The sequence below is a fragment of the Asparagus officinalis genome, chromosome 5 (assembly GCF_001876935.1).
Source record: "Asparagus officinalis chromosome 5, Aspof.V1, whole genome shotgun sequence".
Classification (NCBI taxonomy): domain Eukaryota; kingdom Viridiplantae; phylum Streptophyta; class Magnoliopsida; order Asparagales; family Asparagaceae; genus Asparagus; species Asparagus officinalis.
This window is the reverse complement of record NC_033798.1, coordinates 110609986-110637461: the sequence shown is the minus strand read 5'-3', so window position 1 is coordinate 110637461 and position 27476 is coordinate 110609986. Positions and strand designations below refer to the sequence as shown.

At 38.9% G+C, this 27476-nt stretch overlaps 2 protein-coding genes and 1 pseudogene across 2 annotated transcripts; 1 reads left to right on the top strand and 2 right to left on the bottom strand.

The window, feature by feature from the left end:
• On the bottom strand, positions 1698–9990 carry LOC109842371 (annotated as a pseudogene).
• LOC109840674 (bidirectional sugar transporter SWEET2a) lies at positions 13491–15310 on the bottom strand. The gene is made up of 6 exons (XM_020409405.1): positions 15132–15310; positions 14629–14665; positions 14314–14530; positions 14080–14238; positions 13880–13999; positions 13491–13784 (listed from the first exon to the last, which is right to left on the bottom strand). The coding sequence occupies exons 1-6, from the start codon at positions 15190–15192 to the stop codon at positions 13671–13673; spliced, it is 708 nt and encodes a 235-aa protein (XP_020264994.1). The 5' UTR covers positions 15193–15310; the 3' UTR covers positions 13491–13670.
• On the top strand, positions 23934–24427 carry LOC109842370 (rRNA/tRNA 2'-O-methyltransferase fibrillarin-like protein 1). Its single transcript, XM_020411257.1, has 2 exons — positions 23934–24331; positions 24376–24427. The coding sequence occupies exons 1-2, from the start codon at positions 23934–23936 to the stop codon at positions 24425–24427; spliced, it is 450 nt and encodes a 149-aa protein (XP_020266846.1).

Here is a 27476-nt window from a genome sequence, read left to right as displayed (position 1 = left end):
TGCAAACCTAAATAAGTTCTAAGGATCTAATCACTTGGATTAAATCAATTGGATTACAAATGTACATGAGCCGAGAGGGACACCATGAGATGAGCATATCGTTGGTGTTACAAGATCAAATTTAGTCCCAAATAATTTTTTGGGATTTTTTGATGAGAGAATTATCCAAAAGTCGAGCTAGATCGTTCATAACTTAGATCAATCAAACATCCTGATTCTTTTCTATATTGCTTTTTCCCCACCATCGTAAAATACAACACCCAATAAACATACACACAGTTCCTTAGGGGGAGTTAGTAAATTAGGATATTTTCATGCAAAATGGAATAATTGTTAAAGTGGAATATTTTTTCGCTAATGGGATATTTTAGTGGGATAAATAGAAACAATTTTGTGAAGCAGGATTTGATAAAATAACGTGGGATAAATTTTTATAATCTTAAAATATATATTTATGCATTTTAAAGATATAAATACTATTTATATATTTTAAACTTACTATTATTGATTGATAATTGCTTACAAGAATGTTTTTATGTTTTGATAGTCACATAAATGCTTCATATAGAGTTTCAAATTTTTTTAGGTTGCGTTTGGATTCGGGGATTTGATTTTAAATTCCAGAATTGAATTCTGAAATTTAAAATCTAGAATTTCAAATTCAACTCCTTCGTTTGGGAAGCATCCAAATTTGAATTCCAGAATTCAATTTGAAATTCATGTTTGGCAAACTTTAGAATTTTAATTTTAAAATTTTTAATTGGGTTGTTTGCCAACTAGTAGAATTCTAATTTCTGAACTAAAATTGTAGCTCGAAGATAATTTAGAAATAAAATACTCAAATTACATAAGGTTTGCATCGAAATTGGTGAAAATAAATACCTCAAATAGTATATCACATATCCAACTAACTTGATATCTAGATAAAATACCTTAAAATCTCATATGCAGTAATGTCAGTAGTTGACCTAATAATCACCATAAAAATAACTGATATCATTCATCAATAAAACTTTGTAAACTCATCCACCACTAACCAAAATAATAAATAAAGTAGAAACTTTAAATATTGCATATAACAATTCAACAAACTAGAGATCTAAAATATCCAACAAATACAAACCAACAAAAGTTAATATTTCGTCATTACACAATGTCATGCTTAAGTTGCTCTCGCACTAGTTTCTGTAAGACTTTTACATCTGATTCAAATGAGAGTTTCTGTCTAATGCTTATACACTTTTACTCTGTATTTCTTTTATAGTTTTCTCCCCTCGGTTCAGAAAGTCTTGATTTGTGAGTTCTTGAATCACCTGAAACAATAACAAGAAGACCAATCAGCTCCATTCTTAAAGACCGTGCAGACTTCCAACTTCAGAAGAAGGGAATGGTGTTAGCTCCACAGAAGTTTGAGATGCTAATGGGATGTCAGTCTATAGAAGATACTATCAGTTCTCATTAAGCACAGTTTATGCAGCTCATATGTTTCAGTTTATGAAACTGATAAAGTACTGATAAAGTACAATGTTAAAACTAATTTATAAGATAAAATATCTGAAGATAATGTGAAGATAATGATTTTCCATTAGACCCCGGAACTGATAAAGTACAATGTTAAAACTAATTTGTTAGATAAAATGTATCACTTGAATACTTGGGTTGAGCATTTATAGGCCATGGAAAATGTATTTGTTAGATCAAGGTACACCAACTCTAAAACTTAGGATAAATAGTATTATATCAGTGCACAATAATAGAATAGTGAAAGACAATAAAGATGATATGCTAGCTTTTATAGTTAATGAAGCCTGCAGGACCCAGTGTGCACAACTCAGAAACCTGGCAATTCCTAGAGCAAACACATAGTGTGCCGTAAATGGTTCGATAATCTGTTTTATAGCACAAGAGAATAACATTAGACCAAAAAAATACAAAAATTATCTGACCATTATGAACATAATCATGTTGCAGATTTTACCTTTGTGTTCTGCATCATGCGTAACTGAGGTAGCACCGACCCAACTTCTAGATAAACACAAAAGGCCTACGAAATCCTGTTTACCAGGTTATGAGATGTTGAGGGATGAACTCCAAGCGCTAGTAAAGTACAAGTAACCACCTACATCCAATTTAGAGAGCAAAACACAACAGTGAATATTAATTACATGCGAGAAATCAAAAAAATCAAATTTGAAAGTAGTGCAACAAAATAGGTCATAAGTAACAAATATTAAAAACTTCACGCGTCAAATCTATTTGCAATCTACTGATTCATACATTTATTTGTACTTGTGCCATAATACCCTGTAATAGAAATACAATGCTCTCCAGAATGTTGAGATGAGAAAAGTCTCACCACGTAATATATTTCAAAATTGTCCTTATCTTCCATGTAACTAGATTTCAGTTTGAACCTAATCATATATATAAACCACAGAGTTGTCATGAGAGTAGCAAAATCCAGTAGCGTGTGTATATCATACTCCATAACAAAGCTACAGTAAAGTCTAACATCTAAAAACAATGTTGTTAGTTCCTGGAACTTGAGTGAGAGTCCTGTGTTGGATTTAATATAATAAATCTAATTGTGGACACATATGATTAATCAATGTGTATTGCTATCTTTCAGGATAACCCACTAAAGTGATCAATTAATTTGGGTTAATTGGGTATTTAAATAAGTCATGGGGTTATATGTGCAGATACCAGGTTGTAATTGTGATTTGTTGAGGGGCCAAATTGCAAATGTACAACATCTATTAATAAGGGGTTATGGTCCCTAATCTAGGGTTACATTCTCTAATTCTCTTCACCCCCATCTAGAGAGAAAGTTATGGTCCCTAATCTAGGGTTACATTCTCTAATTCTCTTCACCCCCATCTAGAGAGAAATTCGGCTAAAGAAAACCCTAAGGTTAGAAGATCCAAACCCCATCTCAAGATTCATCTATGGATTCAGGTATAAGCTTCCGCTCTATTGATTCTTGTTAATCTCTTCGAATTAATCATGGCTTTATGGTTTTAGATCTCAAGTTTTATGATTCAGATCTAACAAGTGGTATCAGAGCCACCTTTGATTAATTCTTAGGGATTTAAGTTTTAAAATTGGGTTTTTTGATCTTAAATCTCTGGTTTTTGGATTAAGATTTGTTCTCGGATGAACAGTAATGTTTGGATGAACAGTAACGGCTGCTGGAATTTTTCCGGACAAACAGTAAATTTTTTCGGATGAACAGTAACTTTTTGAAATTTTTTGGATTTTTCTTCGAATTTTCTTGGATCTGGATCAAGAAAAGTTTTTCCGATTCTGGATCTGTTTTTTGAAAATAAAAATCAAAGAATTTTTGGGTTTGATCTTCGATCCCGTGCTCCTCGCCGGCGAAGGTTCGCTGGCGGCCTCGCTCTCGACTCCGACGGCGACGGCGGCGTCAGGAAACCCTAGGGTTTCGACCTCTTGGGTGCCGGAGCAATGGCGGCAACGGTTTCAGTTTGAAACCCTAAGGGTTCGTGCGATTAATCGTGGCGAAAATTAAGGAGGTGGTTACCTTAACCGAACTTAGCGTTCGTTATAAGGTGAGCGTCGGGCTTAATTTTTAACGAACTTCGTGTTCGTTCTCATGTGAGCCTCGCGCTCAACTCAGGTGAGCCTCGCGCTCAATTTTTAACGAACTTCGCGTTCGTTCTCATGTGAGCCTCGTGCTCAACTCAGGTGAGCCTCTCGCTCAAATTTTAAAGAACTCCGCGTTCGTTCTTAGGTGAGCCTCGCGCTCAACTCAGGTGAGCCTCGCGCTCAATTTTAACGAACTTCGCGTTCGTTCTCATGTGAGCCTCGCGCTCAATTTTAACGAACTTCGTGTTCGTTCTCATGTGAGCCTCGCGCTCAATTTTAACGAACTTCGCGTTCGTTCTCAGGTGAGCCTCGCGCTCAATTCAAGTTGAGTCTCGCGCTCAGTTCTCAGGTGAGCCACGCGCTCAATTCAAGTTGAGCCTCGCGCTCAGTTATCAGGTGAGCCTCGCGCTCAGTTCTTAGGTGAGCCTCGCGCTCAATTCAAGTCGAACTCCGCGTTCATCCTCAGACGAGCCCTGTGCTCAATCCAAACGAACCTCGCGTTCGTTCTCAACTTGAACCTCGCGTTCATTTTTCAAACGAACCTCGCGTTCGTTCTCAAGTTGAACCCTGCGTTCGTGCTTAAGTGAGTCTCGTACTCAATACAGTCGAACCTCGCGTTTGAAGTCAAGCGAACTTCGTGTTCACTATGGTTAAGCCTCGGCTTTTCATGGGTCCACTTTGGTATACTTAATTTATTCAATTAAGTTATGGGCCCTAATTAAGCTATGAGACCCCAATTAAGTTTTTTTTGGAAATTCAGTTGATTTAAATTAAATTTAAATCTAATTTGGTTTTTTAATTAATTATTTATTTTAAATATTATGACACTAAGGTATTAAGGTTGTCTCTCACTCCAATTGATTAATTAAAACAAGAAGTTGCCAAAGTAACCTCTCTTGTGTAGATTGTTCATGAGGAATGTGAGATGTTTGTGTGTATGCTTTCGTGTAAATATTTAATCGGCCCAAAGGAAGGTTAATATTTATTTAGACTGTATACACATCTGCGATGATAAGCGTGTGACAATTATAAGGTTTACATGTGAATAATGAATCGATCCAAAGATAGTTTCATTATTTGACATGAGTTATTGTCAATGTTTGATCATTGCAACAAGGTATCACTTACAAGTTAATATTACTGTCCAAAGACTTGATATTAATGTTGTGCCGGTATCTTGGATGGGGATTGTCATTATTTGAATTTTATTGATTATGGTTATTGATGTGAGCATTCTTTTGTTTTATTTCAGCTAATGCATCTGCTGCAATAATTTCTGCTAACATCAACTCAATTCTCATGCTAAATGGGACAAACTTCAAGGTTTGGAAAGAGAATATATTAATTGTTCTTGGCTGCATGGATCTTGACTATGCATTAAGAACTGAACAACCCCAACCTCTCAATGTGGATAGCACTCCTGATGCAAAGGAGCATGAGAAATGAGAGCGTTCAAATCGCATGAGTCTTATGATCATTAAGCGCGGCGTTCCGGAAGCCTTCAGGGGCATAGAATCCGAAGGGATTACTAAGGCTAAATATTTTCTTGCCGAAATTGAGAAGCGTTTTGTGAAAAACGATAAGATAGAAACAAGCACGCTCTTAGCTCGCTTGATTTCAATAAAGTATAAGGGCAAAGGAAATATCAGGGAGTACATTATGAAAATGTCTCATATTGCTTCAAAGCTTAAGGCACTTAAACTTGATATCTGTGACGAGTTATTAGTGTATCTGGTTTTATTGTCTCTTCCTGCATAATTCAATTAGTTTAAGGTCAGTTATAACTGCCAAAAGGAGAAATGGACTCTAAATGAGCTCATTTCATACTGTGTGCAAGAAGAAGACAGGTTGAAGCAAGATAAGACAGAAAGTGCTTATTTGGCCTATGCCTCTAAGGATAAGGGCAAAAAAAGGAAGAATGATAATGAAGCTGCTAAGGGTCCAGTTCAGAAGAAACAACATAAGGATAATCAGGGTTGTTTCTTCTGTAACAAACCTAGACACGTAAAGAAGGATTGTACAAAATATCACGCCTGGCGTGCTACTAAAGGTACGTTCCTTACTTTGGTCTGCTCTGAGGTTAATTTAGCTTCAGTACCTAGAAACACTTGGTGGTTAGACTCTGGTGCTACTGCTCACATAAGTGTTTCTATGCAGGGTTGCCTGAGCTACCGAAAGCCAAGTGATGTTGAAAGACACATCTTTGTGGGCGACGGACAATCGGTAGATGTGGAAGTAATTGGGCACTTTAGGTTGTTGTTAGGAACTGGTTCTTATTTGGATTTGAAAGATACTTTTGTAGTACCGTCTTTTAGACGGAATTTAATTTCTGTTTCTGTATTGGACAAATCAGGTTATTCTTGTTCATTTAGAAACAGTCAATTCAGTTTATCTTTTAATTCAAATGTTGTGGGAACCGGTTACTTGAGTACTTATGGCAACCTATATTTGCTCGATACAATTGCTTCTTATAATGAATCCTTGCATGTGGAATCACGTGGTACTAAGTGTAAATTAAATAAGGAAAATTCGGCGACATTATGGCATAAGCGCTTGGGTCATACCTCAAAAGGTAGAGTTGAGCGTCTTGTGTCTGATGGCATTTTGGATTCCCTTGATTTTTCGGACTTCAACGTATGTGTTGAATGTATCAAGAGAAAACAGACCAAAGTTAAGAGATTAGGTGCCAACAGATCTTCGGATGTCTTAGAATTGATACATACGAATATTTGTGGGCCATTCCCTACGGAATCCTGGAATGGTCAACAATATTTTATATCATTCATAGACGATTACTCACGTTATGAGCACCTATATCTTATTCATGAAAAATCTGAGTCTCTGGACATGTTCAAAGCCTATAAAGCTGAAGTTGAGAATCAACTCAACAGAAGAATTAAAACCGTTAGATCTGATCGTGGTGGTGAGTACTACGGTAGATATGATGGTTCAGATGAATAACGTCCAGGACCATTTGCTAGATACCTAGAGGAATACGGTATCGTCCCACAATATACTATGCCAGGTTCACCTAGCATGAATGGTGTAGCTGAAAGACGAAACAGGACTCTTAAAGGATATGGTAAGAAGTATGATTGCTCATTCTTCTTTACCAGAGTCACTCTGGGGAGAAGCACTTAAGACAGCAGCTTACATTCTGAACAGAGTACCAAGTAAAGCAGTTGCTAAAATACCTTATAAGCTTTGGACTGGTCGAAAGTCCAGTTTAAAGCACTTACATGTTTGGGGATGCCCAGTTTAAAGCACTTACTTATAGGCCAAATGAAAAAAAATTGGACTCCAAAACAGTTAGCAGCTACTTTATTGGGTACTCTGAACGCTCTAGGGGCTATAAGTTTTATGATCCCACACTAAGGAATATTTTTGAGACGAGAACAGCAACATTCTTTGAGGATGTTGAGTTTGGGATGAGAAATAAGGTTAGAGACATTAGTTTTGATGAGGAATTGGCTTTAGATCCAATCCATACAGTTACTTTTGACAATATTCAGGTTCCTATACCTGTTGTTGCTCAAGAAGTAAATCCGGAACCTCAAGATGACAATGTTGAACAACTCCCTGTTCCAGAAGAACAAACTCAACAACCTCAAGAACCAGTGCCATTAAGGAGATCCACGAGAGAAAGGAGAAATGCTATTCCGGATGATTATATTGTATTTCTCCAAGAACATGAGGAAAGTAGTGGAATGTTAGAAGATGATCCAATCAACTTCTCTCAGGCCATGAAAAGTTCTAACTCTCAACAGTGGATTGATGCCATGAATGAAGAGTACAAGTCTATGCAAGACAATAAGGTTTGGGAACTTATCCCGTTACCAGAAGGTGCAAAACCAATTGGTTGTAAATGGATTTTTAAAACCAAGCGGGATGCAAACGGTAATGTGGAGAGGTATAAGTCACGTCTTGTGGCTAAAGGCTATATTCAAAAGGAAGGCATTGATTATACAGAGACTTTCTCTCCGGTTTCATCGAAAGACTCTTTCAGAATAATCATGGCACTTGTTGCTCATTATGATCTTGAGTTACATCAGATGGATGTTAAGACTGCATTTCTCAATGGAGACATTGATGAGATGATCTATATGGTGCAACCAGAAAACTTTGTGTCGGGAGACCCAAAGAATATGGTCTGCAAATTAAGGAAATCCATCTATGGACTCAAGCAAGCTCCTCGTCAATGGTATCATAAGTTTCAACAAATAGTTATCTCGTTCGGTTTTGAGATGAACATTGTTGATGACTGTGTATATCACAAGTTCAGTGGGAGTAAGTATATTTTTCTGGTTCTGTATGTGGATGACATCTTGCTTGCCACTAATGATATAGGCATGTTGCACGAAACCAAGAGATTTCTATCAAAGAATTTTGAGATGAAAGATCTTGGGGACGCCTCTTTTATATTAGGGATCCAGATACATCGAGATCGCTCTCGGGGTATTCTTGGATTATCACAAAAGAGCTATATCGATAAGGTACTTAAAAGGTTTGGCATGCAAGATTGCAGACCAGGTGACACCCCTGTTGCTAAAGGAGACAAGTTTAGTCTCAATCAGTGCCCTAAAGGTAACCTTGAAATTCAGGAAATGCAGAAGATTCCTTATGCTTCGGCTGTAGGAAGTCTAATGTATGCTCAGGTATGTACGCGTCCGGATATTGCGTACATTGTTGGGATGTTAGGCAGATACTTAAGCAACCCTGGTATGGATCATTGGATAGCAGTCAAAAGGGTTATGAGGTATCTTCAGAAAACAAAAGATTACATGCTCACATACAGAAAATCAGAGAAATTAGAGGTCATTGGGTATTCGGACTCTGATTTTGCTGGATGCCAAGATAGCAGAAAGTCTACATCAGGCTATATTTATATGTTAGCAGGAGGAGCTATATCATGAAAAAGTGTCAAACAAACACTTGTAGCTTCCTCCACTATGGCAGTAGAATTTGTAGCTTGCTATGAGGCATCCAATCAGGGAATATGGCTGCGAAATTTTGTCACGGGACTGCGCATTTTGGAAAATGTTGAAAGACCACTAAGGTTATATTGTGACAATAAATCTGCAGTAATGTATTCCAATAACAACAGGAGCTCAACTAAGTCAAAACATATTGACATTAAGTTCCTGGTTGTGAAAGAAAGGGTACAGAGTGGACAGATATCCATAGAGCACATTGGGACAAACTCCATGATAGCTGATCCTCTTACTAAGGGATTGCCACCTAAGGTCTTTCATGAGCATACTGCTCATATGGGTGTGGTATTATTTGAGGATATTATGTTTTAGTGGGAGTTTGTATTTGTGGTGCTTTATGTTTGGTTGTATTGTCTGATCAGAATAAAGTATTCAGTTAAGACACTCTGCTACATTATGTTTGGTTTTGACCTCACTAAAGGAGGACCAGTTGAAAATAGACATGTACTGATCACATTGCATGTAATTTTCATGCTGCACATCCATGATTGATCTATGTCATTTGATTGTATTGGTATATGTGACCATTGATGGGCCGAGTCACGATAAATGTGACGAAGGCCGCTTTGATCCTATATTGACATAGTCAATGGACGAGATTGTTCGGAAATACCTTTTTAGTGATAGCAATTTTGAGCTCATAAGATTATACACAATTTAAGGAATCATATGGTGCCCAAGTGGGAGATTGTTGGATTTAATCTAATAAATCTAATTGTGGGCACATATGATTAATCAATGTGTGCTATCTTTCAGGATAACCCACTAAAGTGATCAATTAATTTGGGTTAATTGGGTATTTAAATAAGTCATGAGATTATATGTACAGATACCAGGTTGTAATTGTGATTTGTTAAGGGCCAAATTGTAAATGTACAACATCTATAAATAAGGGGTTATGGTCCCTAATCTAGGGTTACATTCTCTAATTCTCTTCACCCCCATCTAGAGAGAAATTCGGCTAGAGAAAACCCTAAGGTTAGAAGATCCAAAACTCATCTCAAGATTCATCTATGGATTCAGGTATAAGCTTCCGCTCTATTGATTCTTGTTAATCTCTTCGAATTAATCATGGCTTTATGGTTTTAGATCTCAAGTTCTTTATTAGATCTAACATTCTGCAGAAAGACGGGACAAGATTAATGAAAACTATATCCTGTCAAAAAATAGATAAATGAAAACAAGAATGAAAGAATCAGTAAGGATTCAAATTATTGAAATGTAAGAAACAATATGTTAACTAGATCAATGAAATAAATGAGGTTGCAGAAGATAAATTAATAAGATGCTAACCTAGTAAATCAAAGAATTAATAGTACAAACAAAATCTCATATGTAATTTAAGCACCTTATTGCTCAGTTTTCTGACTAAGATGCCACTAGCAGTCATAATTAACGCATCAAGAATCATAAAAACTACTGTAATATTGGATTGCTTGAATGTGGAGTCAAAAGAGAGTAGTGTTTTCTAATGCACTTACGGTTTAAATTAATGAAATAATTTTCATTATCTTTTTGAATTTGAATCTCTCTAATATTTTTACTAAAGTCTCCAATATTTTTACTCTATTTTGCTTTAGTAAAAATATTTTGGCATAGGAATAACGTCCAACCAAACATTGATATACAAATTTAGACATAGTTTGAACAATCATCGGCCTCCAACTTCTCCAACAACAAGACCCGAAAATTCCCTTTACATGATAATAGAATTAAGATCTAAAATTTGGGTTCTAAAATTTTCCTCATGTTTAATAGTGCATTTCCTTCTTAGATTTGTATTATCAAATCCAAGTTCATAAACTTCTCATGTTTAATAGTGCAGTCTCTGTCAGTTTAGCAAACAACAAAGCAATTCCATCACAAATTTTTCTCAAGTTTTCTTTTCAAATTCCTAAACTTACCACTACAATATACTTCTAGCTTGAATATCCTCCTGCAACTTGCTGACAGTATGCAAATAAAATAAAATGTCCAGTGTAATTTCCATGAACAGATAAACGATCAATAAGATTATTACTAGATCTACAAATTCTTAAGCAATTAAGTCAACAAACATAACAAATATATAACCGAACACCAAAAAAATCACAAAATATCACAAAAAATCGAGAAAACCTCAGTCCACAAGCTAATTTCCAACTTAATTTGTAAAATTGAAAATCCAATTCATAAAACTAGAATACAAACCTTTGGCTAGGGTTTGAGGAGCCGATGAAGGGCTAAGATTGGCTGGACATTGTTGAAGTGGAGTTGGAGTCGGAGATCGAGCTTTTTAGGGTTTCGGCATCGAAGAGAAGGGAGTGGAGGTCGTCGACGGCGCGAATGAAGTACTGATGGTGAGATTTACAGATGTACTTGATCTTGGACTCCTTGGATCAGGCGAATAGACGGAGGTTGTGGAGGAGAGCCTCGGGCTTGGACTGAGCGAAGGCGCGACGGATGAAGGGGGAGAGGTCGTCGTCGTTGGAGATGGCGGCGAGGAGAGATCTCGTCGTCGTCGTCGCCACCGCCAGTTGAGAGCAGAAGTGGAGAAGGGAGATAGAGCGCGAGGGGGGAATCGCGAGATCGGAGGGAATTTGTGAGAGCGAAAGTGGAGAGAGAAAAACGGGAATTACAAATGACAGACTATAGATTGGGGTTTAGAATTATGGGCTTAGAATACGTTTAAATTGTTAATGGATTTGGGTCAATATCTAGTATCCAAATTCTTTTGGATCCAAACAATAGAATTGGGCCAAATACAGTATTTTAAATGAAACACTGGTTACCAAACAGACTGTTAAGAAAAACTTAATGCCACCCAGAATCCCAGATACATAAGGGTGTCATATAATAGACTACATGAGCAGGAAATCAGTAAGAATTAAATGGAAAGTGTCAATATATGAAACAATCAGAAATTTCCTAATCGCTTCAGTATCTTTTTCTCGTGCACGGTTTACTTACGGTAACCCTCAAACGGTTGCCAACAGCAAGATAAGGTTATGAAATGACAAACTGCAAAGGCCAGATATACACAAAGTTTAACGTTTTTTCTTGCCAATTTAGCATAAAGTTTTCTCTTACCAATCTGACCTTAAACCATTAGGTAGTATTAACTCTTGTTAACTTCTCTCCTAACCCATTGCCAAACATTCTTTATTTTTATTTTTTTCATTTTTCCTTTTGTTTTTTATTTTTGGAAAGTTAATAAAGAATTAATTCTCATTAAGCTCTCAATTAACCCTTTAGGCCTTTACCAAAACAGCACTTAAAGCTTTGTTAGACAAAGAGAGGTCAAGCTATAGAAGATATGGGTTTCCTAAGAGAGACAGAGAGATATGGAAGATCTAGCAATTTGTTTTTTCTAGTATGGTTAAATAGTAGGATGTCATATTTATATGTAGTGTCAGCAGATATCTGAGGGATTTAATGTGTGAAATTGTTATGGCCTCCTCCTAGTATGTTTCAGGTCAACACCCAAATAACCATCAGATTCTAATTGAACTCATTTTTAGTGTTCAGCAAGAAGGAAAGAGACTTGGATCCTAAAGCATCTCCAACAGCTTCTTCAAAATTTTCTCCAGAATGGGGAAGCAAAAGTCATATTCTTCAACTAATTTTTACACCAACTCCAACAGCTTCCCCATTTTGAAGAATCCATTTTTTCCTCCAAAAATTTGGAGAATGCTGCAGATTTGGGGAAGTTTCCCCATTTTTTCTCCTTCATCCCTATTTTGGGGAATGAGATGAGGAATCTGTTGGGTCAAAAACCTAACTAAATTCTCCAAAAGTGAGAAATAGGGAAGCTGTTGGAGATGCTCCAACTCTTCTTGCTGATCAGCAACTCTGGATGGTAAACAGCTTTTAACACGGGCATACGCAATTGAATATTCTTCAAGCCCCAGAAAATGCAGCTCCCGATATGTAAATTATAGCACATTCCTCTAAACATCAATCAATACCAGAAACTGAGAGGCAGCTCTAGCAAGCCTCTTCTACTGCATTAATTTAGCCAGAGCAGCAACTATCATCTGAGCTACCCAATGATTCTATTTATACCCATTTTAATTTACTCCCTTCCTTCTTTCTTTTTTTCTTTTTTTTTTCTTTCCTATGTGGGATTATACTCGAACGTGCATGGTAGGCCCAATACCGACACCTACCAATAATGAAAAATATAGTTCACTGAAGAGAAAATTGGAATCCTTTAGAATAAAGCTGGATGGAGATAAGAGAAAAAGAAAACTTCAACACAAAGCCAAACATGAAAGCCATGCGATAAGTTTTTCTCAGATGGTGAAGGGCAAAGGAGAAATTTAAAAAAAAAACTTGACGAAAATGTACGAAGGTAGAATGAAATCTAACAACAGTGCATGGAACGGGAAGGCATATAACAGCTTGTCAAATTAAGTCAGCATCCAAAAATTTTGTTGGCTCATACATTATGAGAAACTATAAAGTGGAAGGCATAAAACAGACTCATTTGCAGAAACATGAACAGTACCTAGCACTGCGTATGTACGCCATATCCATCTTTACAAATTACAATAGCAACTACCAAACGAACTAGAAACTTTATAAAACATCAATCAACATTAAACAAGTAGTTAATTTCAACTAAATACTAATAATATGATTTTGTATCAGTCTTTGTATGGATATGGACCTTGTTTCTGCAAGCTTTCGATTTTAGCTACAAACTCCGAGCTTTAACTCACCATGCATAACTAAGGCACCACGAGAAATGGAAACAGAAAATTCGAATGTCAGAGACACTGCCAAATTTGAAGAAATCAAGGAGAACATGTGCCAAAGGTCTTTTCTCCATTCCAATTTCCATGAACAATAGTTTCTCACCATAAAGAAGTAGTTCATTGGGATGTAGATAACTCATGACACGTTGAGTGATCATCTTCAAATGCTTAATCAACAAAAAAGGCATTACAAGACGTGCACTCTATACAACTTTCACAGAAAGAAATTGTTCTCTGCAAACTAAATTTTAATGACAACGCAAAAAAAGAATATATGAAAGAATAACTAGAGAATGATGAAATTCACGAGGAAAACTTATTATACGCCGAATCATTGATATGACACAATCAATGGTAATCTAGAATCGTCTCTGGATTTCCTACTGTAATAGGCATACAACAATAACTGTATGACACCCAAGATTGATCCGATTCCATTAGGGATCTGCAACACAAATGAAATTAAAAGCAAAAGTTATTTTGAAGGAAGTTTTGTTGTCAAATGAAGAATTTCCTACAAACATTGTAAAACATTCTTACATATATGAAGAAGTCATCAAGTAACATCCCGTACGCAAAAAATGAGATGCTCATCAAGAACGTCGCTAATGATAGATAGAAAGGCATGAACTCAACGCTCTTTGTCCGAATCACCAATCTCTAACAAATACAAGTGAAAGTCAATAAAACAATAAATTATCATGCTAAGTAAATTCAACATTAACGAGGAAACAACTCACAATGATGGATAATGGAGATGCAAACATTGAAATAAGAGAAGCGATGGTCAAATATCCGACAAACATATGCCTCGTCTCTTTATCAAACACGTAAAGACTAGAATACATAATAAGGAAGAAAGCAACAAAAACTGCTACTAGGGATCCAGACATCTTCAGCTGCAATCAAAAGGAATACTAGGTTAAGGGCTAAAAAAACCTTCATTAATCACTATATATTAGCGAGACCAGTACCTTTTTGGTGTTATCGGCGAATACAATGAAAAACATGACATAGACTAGTTGGAAAACTGCTCCAACTGAATTCACTGTCGCAACCAAGAAAACACCATGAGATACACAAGGGAGAGCATACCAGAAGCAGATCAAGCAGTTCAAGAGGGCGTATACGTAAGGCAACCCCGAGAACTGCTCAGTGGAATGATTTCTAACAATTCTTCTGAACGTGGGTCTGAAGATATCAAACATAATAAACTTGTGAGGATATTGTTGGAACGTAATTTTCAAGTATAAGGTGAAAGCAAGTTCAGAAATTGTGGGCGAACTTACATTGGTGAGACAAAGAGCACAAAAGCAAAAATATTCCCTGCAAAAGACAGAGACAAGGTAATTTCAGTGAAAAAATATAGCATGTGAAAACTCTATTTATGCCTAGATATTGAATAATACTAGGACACTAATTTCTAACTTATAAAAGCCCCCAAAAAAGGTTTTTTTAGCATTTCATTGTATATGAGAAAGGACCGAAGATGGATAGCTGAAGCAAAATGCAAAATTTTCAAAAGGGCACTAGGGATTTCAAGAAAGTAACCAATTTCAGAGAGAAAAGCTGGTTCTTTTCCCAGAAAAATGAGAGAATTCCAAATTCTCGGCCACTCTATATTTCCAGGACTAGAAGAAGTATGAAAAACCTCATGTCATGATGAAGACCCAGATGGAATTTCCCATCAAAATTTGATTTTGTTAAGTGGGTTTTGGTTTGCGATGTCATTGCGATAGATAACAAGTTGAAGTTGGAGAGAGAGAGAGAGAGAGAGAGAGAGAGGAGTTACCAGCAACTCCAGCACCATAGCTGCAGATGTCATAGAAGGAACAGGAATCAAACGAAATCATTAAGTCCTCTCTCAGTCTTCCCCCCTTTTCTTCTTCTTCTTGTTCTCTCTCTCCCTCCCCCCTCTCTACGAAATTAAAGAGAACAAAACAAAATAGAAGTAGCCGCGTCGTTACTTTTGGCTATTTTCCTCTCTCCGTCCGTCTATATATTTATATTCACTTTATTTCTTATTGAAGATAAAACATTCTATTTATAAGGTATCTAATCTTGAATATTTTGTTTTCATTAATTTGTAATTTCTTTATGTCTATTTGACCTTTTGCCTCTTAGAGCAAGTGCATCAAGCTCTCAGTTGAGAGTCCTAGTCAGCAAGCTCTCAAGAGCTCTCAAGCATTTTAGAATAAAAAATTAAAAAAATAAGTCTTGGGAGGTCCTCCTTCTTTTATGGAGCTCCAACAAGCTCCTAGTTAGGAGCTCCAACAATATCAAAAAAATCCCTCTTCTATTTTAATATTTTATCCATTCAATGCCAAATTTTTCAAATGTAATTTACATTTTCAAATGTAATTTATATTTTTAATAAAGTAGATGTCTAATGTAATTTACATTTTCCCAACGGTTAAATTCCTCTCAACAACGCCAAATCCCCAATTAAAAAAAAAACTTCATCCTCTCCCTTCGACAGACAACTCCACCCCGAAATCCTTTCCTTCGACCGAACCCAACCCCAAATCATCTCCGACCTGATGCAACCCCACCCCAAATCCACTTCGCCGCCATCATCTCCGACCCGACCCGAACGCCGCCATCATCTCCGGCGTCGGCATCGTCACCATCGTCACCGGCACCCCAGTCTCGCAACCCCACCCCAAATCCACTTCGCCGCCATCATCTCCGACCCGACCCGAACGCCGCCATCATCTCCGGCGTCGGCATCGTCACCATCGTCGCCGGCACCCCAGTCGGAGGCCTCTTCGCCGCCAGAATCATCCCTGCGCTCCACAAACTGGTAAGGGGTAGTTTTGAGGGGGGGTTTTGTATATTTTTGGCAGTTGGGAGCTCCCAAGCGCTCCACAAATTTGTGGAGCGCTTGGGAGCTCGGAAGCTCTCAAGAGTCACGTCAGCCTAAGGAGCGGGGTTTGGGAGCGGTTAGGAGGTTGCTGGAGGGGGCTGTCGTTTTCCACGACCACGTCAGCCTTGAGAGCTCTCTTCAGAGCTGGCTGCCCTTGCTCTTAGCTCTTTTTGTCTCCTTTCTCTTTAGTTGCTTCCGACTACACGTATGAAGTGTTTTAGTGAATTTTTGGAGTTAAATGATAACATAAGCGATGCATCTTTATGGTCCCCCACCCCCAACCAAAAAATAAAAACTATTCATCTAAAATTTTCATATTAGCTCCTTACTTCTTTAACATTTTGAAACAGTCCCTCAAATCATTGAAATTGCTATTAAGTCATCCTATTCTCATATTCTGTACATATTAAAATTGTTAGTCTATTACTCTTGATTGAAGGGATCAAATTGGGACAATTTATAAGAATTAAAGGGACCTAGTAACAATTTTAATGATTTGTTGGACCAAAATCGAGACAACTTATAAGGATGGGGGAGCTAATAGCAGCTTCACTGGTTGAGGGGCAGGCTTCAAATATTAAGGATCTTGGGGTCTAATATGGAAAAAAATCCACATTTATGAGAATATAGTTTTGGGTGTCATTATCATAACTGCCTAATTCCCTTTTTTTTATAAGAAACTATAACTGCTTAATTCTTGCTGGTTTAATGGAGAAGGAGATGGGTCGAAATCAAATACAGAGTTGTTTATCAATTTGGTACAGTGACATTTTGGTTGTCGCGTTCTTGTTGTGGCCAAATTGTCTTTCCACTCCTTCAGAAGCTAGGGATTGGTATTTTTCGAAAGTGAAAAATGATTAAAAAGTACTTTAATTACTCAAATAAATACTACACGGTCTGTAATGGAGTCTCAGCCACTTGATGGGACTAATTATTTGTTTTGTCTTAAAAACTAATGAATTTTCTGATATTTAAACTATTAGTTAGTATCTTTAATGGATGCGCTAATAAAAGTTTCAAAATAGATCCAAATTGATAAAGTACATCAATAAGCTTTTTTATCTATGTCACAACCAACAAAGTTATCAATATAATTTCAAAATTATTTTTCTGGGGACTTATTTCGACCCAAATTTCGTACAAGTATTAATTTCAAAATCAAGATGTAGAACACAAATCTTTTTCTACGCTACATGAGGCAAAAAATCTTCACGATGAAACCAAAGCACAAAATATTTTGGAATCTCTCTAGCTAGAAAAGTAAAGCTTGATTATTATAGGGAAATAGCAAAACTACATGAGTTATATTTGAAAATGTAAAAAAGTTGAGAGCACCCAAATGGGCCAAACCTCGCCCAAGTGATAAAAAGCTAAATTTAAGAGGTGGCTTTTGAAAAGTCGTGGATTCATGTTTCAAGAGCATTATCAAAACAAAGTTATCCAAGAGCGTTATCAAACTTAATTTTGTATCTAAAATATATAAAGTTTGGTTTTTTTTTTAAGAGTGCGAAAATTCCTCTTCGTACAATGGGAGAATATGCATGTTGCGAATTAGGTTTTGAAAAACTAATTTGAAATTATGGGTCCTTTCACTCCTTTGAAAGATTTATATCATCCAAAAGAAAATCTTAAAAAAGGAAAATGTCAACAATAGGTGATAGAATATTAAACATAGAATAATTCCTACATAGTAGCAAGAATATCACAAACCCACAAAGGAATTTGACCCAAATACGTGGATTGACTGGACTAATCATCAGTCACCGTATTATTATAGTAGGCACATTGCAAACGAGTTTTTTCAGCTATTAATTTTGTAAATTAAATTATAAATATTTTGACATTAGTCACTCAAATCTTCATATTTTTGTTGGGGATGCACAACCCCCTGATGCGATTTGGAAATAGAGATTTAGGAGAGAAGAGAGAATTCAATCAATCACAAACAAACAAGATTTACGTGGTTCGCTTCTCAATGTGAGAAACTACGTCCACGGCCGCCGCAGAAGAAAATTTTATTATTTTCGTCTCTTTTACATCATGCCCTAATCAACTCTTTTATAGACTTAAGGGTTTTACAAATAGAAAAGGAAACAGGTCAAAAAGTGTAACTGGGCCAAAACCCGACTCGCGGTCGACCGCCGCGCCACGCGCGGCTAATCAGAGTCTCTGGAGTTTTGCTAATCAGAGTCTCTGGAGTTTTGACGGTCGACGCAGCGCCACCCGCGTCGACCGCTGACCGAAGCTTCTACCGCTGATGGTAGCTCTCTGGACTTTTGCGAATGTCCCCGACCGCGCCGCCACGTGGATCGACGCGGACGAGGCAAAAATTCGTGGCTTTCTGTGGACTTTTAACGGTCGAGACCGCCACGTCATGCGCGGCTCGACGCGAAGCTATCCTCAGCATATGTTGCTGTCTGTGCACTCGGGCGTCGAGAAATACCGCACGCGCATGCGCGGTCGACGCGACTAGTCAAAATGCTTCCTTCATCGTTTTGCTTGAACTTCGTCGTCGTCGATCCTGTTCCACCTGTTCCACTTTGTTCCTCTTCATTCTAAAGTATAGGACAGGTCTGATAGTTAGGCTTCACATATCCTAACAATCTCCCACTTGGAGACTAACTATCAATCTCTTTCAGCTCTCTATGCGGCGACGGCCTCCGTATCATTAAGTGATGAGGCCAACTGAAGTTGAACACAACTTCAGTTTCTCTGTAGTGATAACCTTGGTAAGCATATCGGCCGAGTTCTTGCTTCCTTGAATCTTCACAAGTTCCAACATGTCCTCGTTTAACGCTGATCTTATGAAGTGGTAGCGGACCTGTATGTGTTTGGTCTTTGCATGAAAAGCGGGATTCTTCGCCAAATGAATTGCACTCTGGCTATCACAATGTAAGACACTCTTCTCACTCTTCTGTCCCAGCTCCTCCAAAAAACCTTGCAACCATATCATCTCCTTGCTTGCCTCTGTCACAGCAACATATTCAGCCTCTGTCGTTGATAAAACAACGATCTTTTGCAACTGAGAAACCCAACTAATAGCTGTAGAGCCCAAAGTGAATACGTATCCTGTAGTGCTCCTTCTCTGGTCTATCTCACCAGCATAGTCTGAATCAACAAAACCCTACAGAACTAACTTGCTTCTCCTGAAGCATAAACAGTCTTCTATTGTACCTCGCAGGTATCTCAGAATCCATTTTACTGCTTCCCAGTGCTGCTCTCCTGGATCTGACATAAATCTGCTCACAGCTCCCACTGCATAGGCAATGTCAGGTCTCGTGCATACCATGGCGTACATGAGGCTTCCAATGGCTGAAGCATATGGAACCTTAGCCATGTAGTCTTTCTCTTCATCAGTCTCGGGGCACTGCTCCTTAGTCAACTTGAAATGACTAGCTAGCTGTGTGCTAACAGACTTAGTACCACTCATCCCGAATCTCTCAAGCACCCGTCTAATGTACTCGGCTTGAGATAGCCGTAGTGTGCCCAAGAGCTTGTCTCTACTGATCTTCATCCCCAATATCTACTTCGCTGTGCCTAGATCCTTCATGTCGAACTCACTCGACAGCTGCTTCTTCAGCTTCTTGATCTCTCTCATGTCGAACTCACTCGACAGCTGCTTCTTCAGCTTCTTGATCTCTCTCATGTCTGAACCGGCTATTAGCATGTCGTTGACATATAAAAGCAGGATGATGTAAATGTTGTCAAACTCCTTGACAAAGCAACAGTGATCAGCATTGCACCTGGAGTAACCGTTCATGTGCATGAATCCATCGAACTTTTTGTACAATTGCCTTGGAGCTTGTTTCAGACCGTACAAGCTCTTCTTCAATATGCATACCATCTCCTCTTTTCCCTTCTGAGTAAACCCCTCTGGCTGCTGCATATATATCTCTTCCTCTAGATCACCGTGGAGGAAAGCTGTATTTACATCTAGCTGCTCGAGATGTAGATCTTCAGCTGCAACAATGCTCAGGACTGTTCTGATGGTAGTCAGTTTGACTACAGGAGAGAAGATCTCTGTGTAATCAACTCCTTCTCTCTGCTGAAATCCTTTAACCACCAATCTGGCCTTGTATCTCTTGGAACCATCACGTTCCTCTTTGATTCTGTACACTCATTTGTTGCTCAAGGCCTTTTTCCCCGTTGGTAGCTTCGCAAGTTCTCATGTCTTGTTAGTGTTCAAGGATTTTATTTTATCTTTCATGGCGAGCTCCCACTTGCTCGCATCATCCACTCGAAGTGCTTCATCATAACTTTCTGGCTCTCCACCGTCACTCAATAATAGGTAGTTGAGATGGGCTTTGGGCTGTAGTGATGGATAGTTTGGATTAGGCTTGGGGACTCTAGCTGACCGCCTCAACTCTCTGACGGGCGAAACAGACTCTCCATCTTCATCTGCCCCCTCTGAAGTAGTCTCATCCATCAACTCTTCTTCTTTATCAGAACTAGCTTCGGGATTGCCTCCATCTGAGGCATCATCTGACTCGAAGTATGTGGGATCACTCTGTGAACTAGCTTCGGGATTGCCTCCATCTGAGGCATCATCTGACTCGAAGTATGTGGGATCACTCTGCACCAAACTAGTGGACTGAACGGCATCACTCTGAGGCATCATCTGACTCGAAGTATGTGGGATCACTCTGCACCAAACTAGTGGACTGAACGGCATCATGGTCTTTGTAGAGGACTGTTTCATTAAAGACCACATCCCTGCTTCTGATGATTTTCTTGTTTTGCTCATTCCAGAATTTGTAGCCAAACTCATCACCGCCATAGCCAACAAAGAAACATTTCAAAGACTTAGGATCAAGTTTGTTTCTTGCATGATCACTCAGATGAACATATGAAACACATCCAAATACTCTCAGGTGAGAAAGATTTATCTGCTTTTCACTCTATACTTCTTCGGGTATTTTGTGCCCCAAAGGCACTGATGGTCCCCGGTTGATCAAGTAGGCAGCTGTGTAACCGCATACTTCTAGCTTGTAACCGCATACTTCTGGCTCTCTCAGTCAACGTTTTGTTCATCCGTTCTACTATGTCATTCTACTGGGGTGTACCTGGCACTGTTCTCTCTAATCTAATGCCACTGTCATAACAGAACCTCTTGAACTCTGAGTCTTCATACTCGCCATCGTTGTCAGAACGAAGCTTCTTGATCTTCAAACTTGTCTCGTTCTCTACCATAGCCTTCCATCTCTTGAAGACTTCAAACACTTCTGATTTGTGTTTCATGAAATAGACCCAAGTCTTCCTCGAGTGATCATCTATGAAGGTCACAAAATATAACCTTCCGCCCGTGGATGATACTGATGCTGGACCCTACACATCTGTGTGAACTAACTCTAGCTTCTCTTCTTTAGGAGTTCTGCCAACCCTTTTGAAGCTTATTCTCTTTTGTTTCCTAAGAATGCAATTTTCACATAAGTCAATATCGGTCGATCTCAAACCTGATAACTTCCCATTCGACTGCATAACCTTTAGGCCTTTGCTACTCATGTGACCTAGCCTCTGGTGCCACAAATTTGGGTCTTCCTTACTTTCAGCCACTGTAATGGAACCACGTGCATCTATCGTCATGTAGAGGGACCATGTCTTCGTACCACAGGCAACAACCATGGACCCATTTGTAACCTTCCACGTATCACATGCGAAGGTTGATACATATCCCTCTTTCGCCAATTGTCCTATGGAAATCAGATTTTTTCCTCAAGCTAGGAACATGTCTCACATCACTCAGCTTCCATATAGACCCATTGAGCTTGATCTGCACGACTCCTTTGCCAACAATATCACAGGGCTGATCATCACCAAGATAGACTTTTCCTAGGTTTCCTGAAACGTAGTTCTCAAATAAATCTCTATTTGAGGTAGCATGAAACGAAGCTCCTGAATCCAGCACCCACGATTCAGTCTTGCTCTCCAACGAACAGATTAGGGCATCATCTGATTCTCCTGAGGCCACGTTCGCTTCAGTCTTGTTCTCATTATCCTTCTTGGGTTCTCGGCACTGATTCTCATAGTGGCCAAACTTGCCACAATTTCAGCAATCGATCTCATTTTTGCTCTTGCGATTTCTGGACTTTGACCTCCCGTTCCTCGAGTTAGGTCTTCCTCGGCTATTCCCTCTATTTCTGTTTCTTCCTCTGCTCTCAAGATTCAACGTCGACCCTGAATTAGAAATTCCTTCCTCTTGTCTTCTAATCTCCTCAGTCTTAATCATGTCCACCACCTCTGAAAACTTTAGTTTTGATTTGCCACATGATCCGCTAATCAAGATAACGGTACCCTTCCAACTGTCGGGTAATTGACCAAGTATCAAGAGGGCTTGGATTTCATCGTCAAACTGAATCTTGACCGAGTTTAGTTGATCCGTGATCTCGTTAAACTTGTTCAGGTGTTCCTTGAATTTCTGGCTCTCGGACATCCTCAAATTAAACAGCTTTTTAATGAGATGTACCTTATTCGCCGTAGAGGGCTGCTCATACATACTGGACAACGCCGCCATGAGATCCGCCGTCGTATTCTGATTCTTGATGTTGAACGCTACTGATTTAGACAAGGTCAACCTGATCGCTCCAAGGGTCTTTCGATCCAATAGCTTCCAATCTGCATCCTTAATATCCATCGGCTTCTCTCCCAATGGTAGGTATAAATCCTTCTGATAGAGATAGTCTTCCATCTGCATCTTTCAGAACCCGAAGTTTGTTCCATCAAACTTCTCAATCTTGGATGTTTCCTTCTCAGATCTCATGTCTCTGACCTCAAATCGCTCACGCCGAACCTGGTCGCTCTGATACCACTTGTTGGGGATGCACAACCCCCCTGATACGATTTGGAAATAGAGATTTAGGAGAGAAGAGAGAATTCAATCAATCACAAACACACAAGATTTACGTGGTTCGCTTCTCAATGTGAGAAACTACGTCCACGACCACCGCAGAAGAAAATTTTACTATTTTCATCTCTTTTACATCATGCCCTAATCAACCCTTTTATAGACTTAAGGGTTTTACAAATAGAAAAGGAAACAGGTCAAAAACTGTAACTGGGCCAAAACCCGACTCGCGGTCGACCGCCGCGTCACGTGTGGTCGACCGCGACGAATCCTTCTCCTAATCAGAGTCTCTGGAGTTTTGGCGGTCGACCACCGCGCCACCCGCGGTCGACCGCGACGAAGCTTTCTGCTGATGGTAGCTCTCTGGACTTTTTGCGGTCGACCGCGACGAAGGCAAAAATTCTGGCTGCTCTCTGGACTTTTGGCGGTCGACCGCCGCGCCATGCGCGGTCGACCGCGAAGCTGCTCCTCAGCAATGTCACGTCGACGGTCGACCGCCGTGCCATGCGCGGTCGACCGCGACTCAGTCAAAATGCGCCCTTCATCGTTTTGCTTGAACTACGTCGTCGTCGATCATGTTCCACCTATTCCACTTTGTTCCTCTTCATTCTGAAGTATAGGGCAGGTCTGATAGTTAGACTTCACATATCCTAACAATTTTAACATTAGTTCCTAACATTGTCTTAATGTGTTTGATATTAGTTCCTTTTATTAGTTGGTGTTAAAACGAATGGACAACATACCATTTTCTTTAACTTATTTTGAATGGATAATTATACCATTCTCCTCCCTCTCTCTCTCTCTCTCTCTCTCCTCTATGCCCTCGATCACTGTCATCCCCTCTCCACACTTTTCTTCGTGTAACGGTGGCGGTGGTGTAGTGGAGGATGATGATAATACCGACGACGGAGGAGGTGTGTAACGGTGGCGGTGGTGTAGTGGAGGATGATGATAATACCGACGACGGAGGAGGTGATGGGGGTGGAGGAGATGATGCTGAAGGGGATAGAGGTGGAGGTGAGACTACCGACGGCAGTGGAGATATCGCATGTGGAGATGGTGGTGGTGGAAATGGAGGAGGGGATGGTGGTGGAGAAGATGGAGATGACGAAGGAGGAGGCATGAGAGGGAGAGGGAGAGGGGGGGATAATAAGGTAATTCCAATGGTGGTGGTGGAGATAGAGGAGGCGGTGATGAAGAATATTGGCGGAGGAGGAGATGATGGTGGAGAAGATGGAGGTGACAGAGGAGGAGGTGTGAGAGAGAGGGGGGGAGAGATAATAAGGTAATTTTTTACTCATGGTTAATGTTAACTCAACTCTGGTTTAGGGTTTTGAATGGTAAACCTAACAGAAGGATTAATGTCAACATATTAAGATAATTCAGGGGACGAATATCAGGATATCAAATATTATGATTTAAGGAAGTAATATCTAAAAACTCCTAAATTAAAAAAGGTAATGTAAAGCAAAAGAAATCAAGTTTAGTAGTACGAAAATTAAGGATGATCGCTTGTTAGGTCCAGTTAATCTTAGGACATCCGGAATCATCTAACCTAATCCTTGAATCCAGAATGGATAACATAAAAACCATGGACAAGTGTACGTAACTCATGGTTTTTGCTAAATGAACGAATGTATGTTAGTCATGGTTTTTGCTTACTTTTTTTTCCTTCTTTTCTTTTTTCCTTTGCCGATACTATTTTTTCTCAGACCGCATGCCAGTTAATTCATTCAGGGGAATATAATCAGATCGATTTCATATTAATAAGCCAATAGAATGTTCTATAGTAATGTTATAAAATTTTGACATTAATATAAAGGGGTTTTTAGATATTTGGTTGAAAATGAAGTAGAAGCATGATTATAGAGAAGCCAGAGCTGCAGAGAGAGAACTAGAGTTCTTCTAAGGGGTTATCTTTACAGGAGGAGAGAAAGCCGAAGGAGGAAGCAACTGGATTTTAGGGGAATTAAAACAATGGTTATTTGGTAATTACTTATCTATGGTTACCAATAATCTAATTATGGTTAAGTAATTTCATAGGAGAAGTTAACAAATGGACTAATATCAACACGCTAATGATATTTGAGTGACTAATATCAAAATATGAGGACTTGAGAGACAAATACAAAATACCCATGATTTTTTTAAAGGAAAATACTCTTTTGGCGTACATATATAACAACACATTAACAACCACAACATTGCGCTTTTGACTCGTATGGGAATCAAACCATGTTTCCCCCATGCCCATCGGGGAGCGACACGCGTTGGCATGTGACCTGCTAGGTTGCCCCAAAAAATACCTATGATTTAAGGGGTTAATTAATATCTAAAACCCCTAATATAAATTTCTGTTTAAAAGCTCAAGAATGATCCCATGGAGTGATATTTTCTAGCTGAATTGTAATGTATTTTCTTTAAATGCTTTTAAATGATCTAACAATTGTTTTGATCAAATACAAGTGAGACGACCTCCGTACCAGTTTATTTTCTTCTTCTGATCTATCATTCACAAAGTATATATATTAAAAATGAAAAAAATCAAGACAAAATCAATTAGTTTTCTTACTAGGCATGTACTAAATCCTAAACATATTGTTCTCCTTTTTTTTAAAAAAAAAGAAAGAAAGAAAAAGAGAGAAGAGTACATACTCTAGAATTTTAGGTATAGCTGGGTATCATTATATTCCAGGTCCACGGCTATAGCTCGTTCAAAAGAAACTATAACAAACTCAATAAAATCTGTCCATGTATTGCACTTATTTATTAGGATCACAATTCTTCAAACAACATATGGCTATGATTAAGAAGTAAAACTGACCGCTATTTTTGCTAGCGGTAGAGAAAATATAGACTTGAGAGCTCCACAGTTGACCCAGACTCGGAAGATACTAAGCCTCTATTCTTCAACGAGCAAAAAACTTTATTAACGTATTTAACTATATAAAACAAATAAAAGTCATCATCAAGTGGGGACTTGGACTGCAGAAACACACGAGAGAGAGAGAGAGAGAGAGATGAGAGAAGACAGCTCAAGCTTGTGTTCAATAAGGACCAACAAAAATTTTGATGACAAGTACACTTTTCCTCCTCCCACATTTGTGCCAAATCGTCGCATGCATAGCTGGATATTTCAATTAAGGGTCCCGCTTCCACGTCAGCCATGAATTAATCTTATCTTCTCCAAGTTTTCTGTCGTGTATATGCAGCGTCTAAAACATATGTGCGGTCCAGTATAATTATGAGGATATTCAAACCCAATCATTTTCAAAGAATAACTTTAGCTCAGACGGTGCTCTCCACATGTTAATAGGTTGTGGACACGATACGCTCGGGAAGCGCTTTTCACTTCAGCCGCACGGCCGGCTCTTGTTTAATTAGGGATGTTTGGTTGATTTTTCTCAAACCGACAACAAAACAATCCCGATAAATAAACTTGATGTATGTGATGGTATGTATGAGGCCGGATTTGTCACAGGTGGTGAGCATGGTTTCGAGATACATACACGATCCAGGAGTGGATCATTGGGACGTCGTGAGATGGATTTTGAGGTACATTCGTGGTACCCTCAATTTTGCTTTAGTTTTTAAGTAGGACACTAGAGGTTGGCAGTTATGCATTGGCTATGTTGATTCGGATTATGCCGGGGATTTAGATAAGCGTCGGTCTACGACGGGGTATGTGTTCACTTTGACCCATACGCCGGTGTGTTGGAGATGCACCTTACAGTCTATGGTGGCTTTGTCGATGACGGAGGCAGAGTATATCGTGATAACAGAGGCTGTGAAAGAGGCTATTTGGCTTCGAGAACTTAGGGGCTGTTTATTTCGGGTCTGTTTGGTTGGGCCTTTTTGGGTGGACGCGCGGTTTACCGAGGCTTTGTTTGGTTGTGCAAGGAGATGCGGCCATCCAAAAATCCAGCCGGCAGTCCTTACGCAATTCTCTCCGTCCCCAGCCGTTTTAGCTCTGTGTTAGTATAATCGTCAAGCTTAGCTCGACAATCTGTTTTCGCGTTACTATAGCAATCACGAGGTTTTAAAATATATATATCCAAACAGACCTTCCTTGCTATTTATAGGGTTTTGCATTAAAAAATGGGACCACAAGTTTATAATCATGGATTTTTATTGAATACATTGTTTGTTTGATATTTTTCACGTCAGGATTGTCACGCATGATAGATGCATCAAAAGTGATTCCTCGCAAAAAATTCGTGACACTATGGAAAATATTTTGGTGCAAAATTTATCTCTCGTCCTCAAAAACTTCGACCTTGGGATCTCTAGCCGAATTGTAGTACGAAGAACAAGCGAGGGAAAAGAAAGCAGAATTCCAGTCCAAGAACAGAAGACAGAAAAATCCATAAGACATCCTTTGACATTTATTAGCTTCCTTGCTATATAAGGTATATAATTCAGCATCGATT